Raw genomic sequence first — 8,041 nt, forward strand, 5'->3', positions numbered from 1 at the left:
TGAAAAAAGTGCAAATCTTTTTCAAGTTTGCAAAAAGCAGAAGTAATGCCAGTTGCTGACCAGAACTAGAGTAAAAATGTTGGAATAAAAAAAAAATGGGGCAGGAGAAAGGCTTTTTTAAGGAGCAGGCAGCCGGGACCTGCTTTAACCTTCGATAGCCTCATAAGACAAAGGAGAAAGTAGGAAAGAGAAAGCAGCTATGGGTGGCAAAGCCTTCCAACAGCACTCAGACCCCAACTGTCCCTTCCTGCCCCAGGGAGCCCATAACAGACAGAGTTGCCTGGGGAAACCAAGAGAATGTGTGACAGTCAGTGCAAGGCCAGAACTGAGCCAGAGCTCTATGACTTTTAGAAAACGATGGGGATATTTTGCACACTAGGCCTTTGAAATGGTCCCACAGGATTAGTGGAGGTAACAACAACAACAACATCATCAACAATGAAAACAATAACTATAGAGCTCACATAGAAAGTAACAATAATAATAATAAATATTTATTGAATGTTTCCATATGCTAAGCACAGTTCTAAAGGTTTTATGTGTATTATCTCCTTTAATCTTCACAATAATTCTGCAAGATAGGGACTCTTTATCCCCATTTTGCCAATGAGGAAACAGAGACAGGAAAGTTAAATACTTTGTTTGACCAACCACACAGAGCTAAGAAATGATGGAGCCACATTTTTAACTCAGGCAGCTGAGTTGCAGATGCTGACCCTTGACCAACTGTGACCATGTGGACAATGAGAGATTCCTATGAGTAGTTTTGACTCTGTGTTGCTCAAGATTCTGAGGAGCTATCTCTTGGGTGATGGGTGAGGAAGGTTGAGTGGGAGGAAAGGCAGGGTGGAGTCTGCTCAAGGACTGCTAACCCCTTTAACTGTTCTTCTGCTTTTGTCTATTTTAAATTAACCAATTTTGAAATTGATTTGCTACTAAAAATGATTTGAAAACTACCATATTGAAGGCTTAGGAGACCTAAGTCCTGTCGGTGGGAAACCAGTGGCCAAAGATAAAATTCAATGAATCCCAATGCAGAGCAAAGCACTGAAAATGCTCCAGGCTGATGACACAACACACAGATATACATGGGTTAGAAAGAGGGTACAAAATGCATCTGCCACAGGGATGGGGGCTCTTTCATATTTGTGCATGAGGAAGCACAGAGGAACCAGAGAATATCTACAGTTATACAGTAAGAGAGCCACAGTGGATCTCTTTGGAGGACAGAAAGTGAGGATGTAGAAAAGAAAGGAGTCAAGACTTTGCCTCTAGCCACCTGTGGATACATGAGGTGTCTAATCTATTAGTGAGGAAAGATTTATGATGAAACTGTTCTATACCCATGCCACGCATATTATAATGAATCATGTATGTTCTCATATTACTTATTAAACACAGCTGGTTTGTTATGTACAGTACCTATTTTGATTAATTCTGTCTGCATCTTGCATATTTCTACATCTTTGGGTTAAAAGATGCAGCTCTCTATTAGTCAGAGAGGATCTGACTAATTACCCAGTCAGAATTTTCGTACCAGGAGACAGACTAACTTTGATTAAAGCATCAGATCACCAGTTACTCAACCCTGGACACCAAACAGGGACTAAACTTTGTTAGCTATTACAAGGGATCAGTCCTCAAAGAATAGCAGTCAAGGGAGGACTGCTCTCATTTGGGTGAGAAAGCTATAATCTCTCTCTCTCAATGGATTCTTTCCAGAAAAGAAATAGTTATGGAGCTCTTTTAAAAGGCCCAATGTGCAAAACAACCCCGATATTTCTTAAAACTCAAACTCAAGGACTTTATCTCTTAGGTCAATTTCTTTATGCCACCAATCTACTCCCATCTTCCACTGCGTGTTCTGAGAGCCAGCAGGTTAGGATGCAGTGAAATGTGCCAGAGTTGAAGCAGATCCTTACCTGACTGCACAGCTCTAAGTTCTCAGAGTACACAGCGATCTGTTGTCTTGGCTGCTGTTCCTCTGACAGGTAGCTGGCCAAGAGGATGAGGACATCAAAACCGAACTTGTCTGTAAATGCTTTCAAATCACTAGTGATATTGCTGTGAAACATACAGTTCTGAAACAAAAACAGGCAATCTGATGTTAATTAATATAATTGCTCAGGTTTGGGGCACTGTGCCATAAATTTGTCCAGTCTTATGATGTATTACAACAGAGATATTTTATTAAATGCAAGTTAAATAAACACATTGACAAAGTTTGGAAACTTTCATGTGATGGCCTAAGATACACATTGGTTTTTGTTTTCCTAAACAAAAAAAGGAAGGAATCTCTGCCATCATTATTAAGAATAGTTTAGATAAGAAATAAATATCTAATCCTTTTTCCCTAAAATATTTATTCAAATGCTTTGACTTTCCGAAACACACTTTTCCTCTTATTGTTCATAGGACGTAGGAATGTCTGCTATTATTGCACCTATCACTAGAAAAATAGGAGAAAGCTATTGTTCTTTTCTATAATTGTTTTCTAATGATTGTTATGAACTCCAAGCAGAATTCCTAAGGATGAACCTAGCTGAGTTTATCAAATGCTTTTAATTCCAGTGTGGATGTCTAGGAGATTTGTATAAAGGCTGTGATGTCAGATCCACTTGCTCTATATAGTAACTGAGGAGAAATGAGTAATTGCAGAAAAGGCACCCATTACCATGGAGCACCCAAACCTGTGACTCCCATCATCTTCAGAAGTGTGCTGGCTTTTTAAAGTTTTATTAACTGCAGTGAGAACCACTTTGTTGGTGTAGTTGTCTCTCTCTCTTAAGGAAACATAGAGAAGACCATAGGTTAGCTCTCAACATAATGCCTGGCATATACTAGTTGCTCAGGAAATGTCTGTTGAATGACAGGAGAGAAAAAAATCAACCTGTGCTATATAATTATCTATCACAGTGTGTATATATCATGTATATGATCATCATACATAATCGATCAACTGACAGTGTACTGTACTACTTAATTTTCTTCTGATTACAAAAGTCATCAGAATTATGCATGCCACTAGTAAAATATTAAAGCAATACAGAGATGTATACCATAGGAAGTGTTAGTGCCACATACCCTCTCCTCAGATAACCACTGCAAAAACTCAACAGTGCATATAGGTACAGATTTTTTCCATGCCCAGATTAATTTTTCTATGTGGTGGCTCTTTGAATTTTGTGGATTTGGTATTTGTGGCTTAGACTATTTACCAGACCATTTAAAATATCCATATCACATGTACTCTAATTATGTTGAGTCAGATCTCAAGGTCTATGAGGCTCCTTAGAAGGCACATGAGATGCTAGGGCAGATGTGGAGGCCCAGCCCATCACCAACTTCCACACCTCAAGGAACCTTTGCTATCTATTCCTGTAGCAGCCACTCTCATTAGGTATCTCAAGAAGCCATTCTCACTTTTTGGTTACAAGGAATTGCACATAGGAATTCACAAAGTCTCAGGATATGCTGCTGATGAATACCAAGGGTCTATTATACTAACTTGGTAATAAAATGTATGATGTTCAAATACAATAGCTTTTGGAAGCATGTGTTCCAAAATGCTTACTGTCAGCCTTCATGCTTTTTATTTATTGTCCGAGTGCCATAATAACAATCTTTAAATAGATACTTTAAAGAATTAATTCACCCACAATAGAAGTAGATATTTAGGCTGAACTTTAAAAAAAAAAAAAAAAAGAACCTCATATTATAAGCAATGTGCATTCATTAGATAAAATTATTTCAAACCGTAGTTGGTGTTATCCATCAAGAACCTCAATAGTGAGCTTTTTGCCATTATGAACCATAAAAGAAGATTTGGTTCTGAAGTAAAACAAGAATGGATAGCAAATACTTACATGTTATTACCAATGATTGAAGGCTTTGGCACAGGAAGACCTAGAAGTTTCCTTACAAAATACTTTTTTATTATATACATAAAAATCCCCAAATATATTTATAACCCCCTGAAATAAGACACAATATTTCTAAGAGATTTTCACATATAATAACAATTATCACAACACTCCTGGATGGGTCACTTAACCAAGAGAAAAGCAGGTTTTACTGGTATCTGAGTACAAGATTAGGATTCAGTAGAATCAGCATTATTCAAAGCCATACTCGTGAAACATTTGCTATTCCAAAATGCTGGCTGAGCTCCAGTCTATTTGGATTTCCTTGTGTTAAAATGACAGCTCTAGATCTTGCTGGACTCAAGTCTTCGCAACAGCAGGCATCTTATTAGAAATGCAAAGTCTCAGTCCACACTCCAGACCTACTGAAGCAGAATCTGCATTTTCCACAAATCTTGGGTGATTTGAATACACAGTGAAATCTGAAAAACCCTGTTCTACAAAGGTATTTTTTAATTGCTTATTTCCCTATGAACTAGTCCTTTGGGTTCTCAGTGTTGTCACAGGACTTCCTGACTCATGCTCTCAGCTCTATGTTCCTCACACTCTCCTCATCATAAAAATCACTCTGGGTGCATATTTCTGGGCCACCTTGCTAGAGGTTCTCATTTAGCAGGTCAGGGATTAGGTTCAAGAATCTGTATTTTCATTATGGACCTCAAATGATTCTGAGATTCAAACACCATTGAGTAACACCCTCCCAGTTTCCTCAGGCCACTCCTGAGTTCCACAGGTTAAAATGAAGTATTGAAAAAACAAAGATTTATGTGACTCACTTAGGCATATTAAAAAACCAAACTATTCACATTTTACAGTAACCTCAGAATAGAGGTTGTCAACAACTATATCCTATAATACCCTAATAAAATTGTCCAAACCAGTTCTGATCTTACTGGCTTTAAGATAATGTCAGAAATTTCATGTTTAAAATAGAATCAAACAAGGGAATGAGTGAGAATCTTCAGGAATCAGGAGGCAGAGTCTGTTTGTTCTGCTTTTATGCTGGTGCTGTTTGCATAGGAGATAATTTATTATTGTCTTCTAGCTACGCAGGGAGTCATGTGCTATGATGGCTCTTATGTTGCTGACAAGCTAGGCTGGGCCTGAATAAACAGCACTTCATCATCAATACAACCCAACTGTAGATACAGGTTGGCATTTTATTCCCCCCATCTGCCTTCTACCTGATAAATTACTGTTTTAGTTACATGTATACAAATACTATTTGTTAATCTGCTCAAATGTCTCCAGAATGTTTCCCCACCTTAACTTAAAATTATATACATATACATATATATCTCCCACTCAATTTGCCAAAGGCTTAGAAAATAAAGTGATCTTATCTTAATTTACCACCCCTGTCCACACCATACAACCTTCCATATTTGAAATATGACCCCAGCCTAAGATTGCTGCATGGAATTAGGAAGTTACTTTACTAATTATTACAGCTGGGAATCGACTGACAGAAAGCCAGCCTATTCCCATCAGTTAGGAAGGATGGGAATTGCTTCCTGTCAGAGTCCTTTGTCACTCATGAGTCCAAAGGTTCGATCATTAAACATTTTTAGAGGTCATGAGTTCTTTTGCCTGGAGCGATTCCTAGTTTTGGAATGAATAGGAAGGCCTGGAAATGTGGAGAGAAAAAGACTGTTATTTCTTGACCAAAAGCTAAGGTATAGATCTCACTGGCCCTGAAAAGAGTGATGATCAAAACAACAAAAGGAAGAGAAACAAAATGATACAGCTCTACTTTAACCAATACAAAACCTGAGATTGTGACAATGATAGTATCCAATAGTGTTACTATATTTGTGGTTGAAACTGTGTGGACAAATGCAGTGGAAATTTCCATTCCCTCACAAAATCCTATTTTAGTTCTCACTTCATTGCTCTGAAAAATTTAGTCTTTATGCTATATGCTGAAAGCATCAGTGCATCACATGAAATAAAAGTGATCTAAATGATGTTTTGTAAACATTTGAGTACTTAAATGTGGATATTCCTTGGGAGAGAAAAACCCACTCTTTTTAACATCACTCATATATTCTTATCTCATGGTCTCTTGTCAGGTTTCTGTCTCCAATATTCCACTGAAAATGCTGTTCTTGAAAGTGCTAATCACTTCTAGGTTGCCAAATCCAAAAATCACTTTCCTGTTCTTTCTCTATCTGACTTCTCTGAAGAATTCCATGAGGTTGACCCTTTGTCCTTGAAACACTTAATTCCTTCACATTATCTTTGTTTTTCTCCCAACTCATTGGTTACTCCTCAGTCACCTTTGATGGCTTCTCTACCTTAGTGACCTCTAAATATTCACTGCCTCAGACTTTGTTTCCAAACCCTTTTCTCTCATCTACATGTTCTCTCTGGTGATCTCACCCAGTCACAATGCTTTCAGATCATTTATCTGCCAGTGACAAACCAAATCTACATCCCCCTGAACTCTAACCTCGTTTATCCATGTATTTTCATGTAAATGTCTGGTAAGCATTTAAAATAAAATGCAACCTACCTCTGCCTTAGTTTCCTCCACGCCATTAAATGCACCATCATCCATCTAGTTACTCAAGCCAAATATCTAGGAATTATTCTTGATTCTTTTCTTTCCTCATTCCTCATCCATTGGTAAATCCTATTTACTTTACTTCTGAAACACAGCTCAAGTCCAAACATTTTTCTCACTTCTCTCTATTCTATTACTATCATAGCTACAGTCATCATCATTTCTTGTTTGAAATTTGGTGACAGCCCGCCAACTGGTCTTCCTGCAGCTGCTTTTGTCTCCCTACTATCAGTTCTCCACATGGCATTGAGAAAGCTTTTAAAAATGTAAATAAAATCATGGCACATTTCTGTTTACAATCCACTCAAAAGTTTCTCAATGCAATAGCTATTAACTGTTTTTAAACTGGGAGGAGAAAGGTCTAATGTCTTAGAGATTATATAATCTTATATATCAGGACATAATCTTATATACCAAAGAGAAAAACTAGACACAGCAATAGAAAAGTAGTTGAAAAACATAAAATACAAATTAGAGTTGAAGTACAAATGGCCAATAAATATCCAAACTCAATGATAATCAGAGAAATTCTTTGATAGTATGATATTTCATCTTTTCCTATTATTGGCAAATATTTCTAAATGGGTACTCTCATACACTATTAGAAATATATTCTAAAGAAGTAATCAGATATGCACAAAAAAGGTTTGTGGACACAGCTATTCACTGAGTTATTACTTTAATAACTAAAATTTAGAAACAACCTAAATGTATAACAATAAACAAGTGGTTAAATAAACTATGGAAGAGTCACACAAAAGAATATTATGCTGCTATTAAAAATCACATTATCAAGGAATACTTAATGACACAAGAAAATACTGATAATGGTGTTAAGTGGAAAATAATTTCTCTAATCACATAAAATTGAACATTTTTTCTAGATGTATTCAGATAACATATAGTGAAATCTAATGTACAATGGACATTAAGATACCCTGATATTAAAATTGTCATTATTTAGCCAAATTGCAAATCTAAAATCTGATTGTGTCTCTCCTTTATTTTAGGGCACCTCCTCCAATGTTCCTAGTGAAGTCTCTGGAGTTGTGTGACCATGAGATTAACCCTTGGCTCTGGCATTCACTAGTTGGGTGAGTTACTTCACCTCCTTGAGCCTTAATTTTCCTCTCCCATAAACCCCCACCTCATCGGACTATTGTAAGAATTAAGAACATATATAAAAAAGCCAGCCCAGTACCTGGTATATAGTAGACAATAAACATTAGATCTCTTTCCTTTCCTAATTCTTAAGCTATCAAAAGATCATTCTAAGGATTCATGAGATTAATCCAATTCATAGAGAGTATTTTACAAATTCTTGGTATGGAAACTGGTTGTTCATATTACAACTTCTTTCCTTATATCCTTTACAATATATGCAAACTTTTAAATGAAAATAACACATATTTTTAAGTCATATAAGTGATTCACATGTTACATTCCTAGATGTGAGAGGACAGAGGAAGTTACACAAAGTCAAAAATGAAACAAAATTATTTAAAAAATGATGTAGGCTACAGAAACTCTCAGTAAGGCAGTATTTATCTTA

The 8,041-nt window shown here is 36.6% G+C and overlaps 1 protein-coding gene across 1 annotated transcript in view; it reads right to left on the reverse strand.

The window, feature by feature from the left end:
* PRUNE2 (prune homolog 2) overlaps nt 1–6,483 on the reverse strand; it is a 69,510-nt gene extending 63,027 nt beyond the window's left edge. The window contains exons 1-2 of the mRNA XM_025051399.1: nt 6,439–6,483; nt 1,923–2,081 (exon numbers count right to left, since the gene is read on the reverse strand). Of these exons, the coding sequence (XP_024907167.1) occupies nt 1,923–2,081; nt 6,439–6,483 (204 nt within the window). The remainder of the gene's footprint in view (nt 1–1,922; nt 2,082–6,438) is intronic.
* Nucleotides 6,484–8,041: the final 1,558 nt, after the last annotated feature.

The sequence above is a fragment of the Pteropus alecto genome, unplaced genomic scaffold (genome assembly GCF_000325575.1).
Source record: "Pteropus alecto unplaced genomic scaffold, ASM32557v1 scaffold95, whole genome shotgun sequence".
Classification (NCBI taxonomy): domain Eukaryota; kingdom Metazoa; phylum Chordata; class Mammalia; order Chiroptera; family Pteropodidae; genus Pteropus; species Pteropus alecto.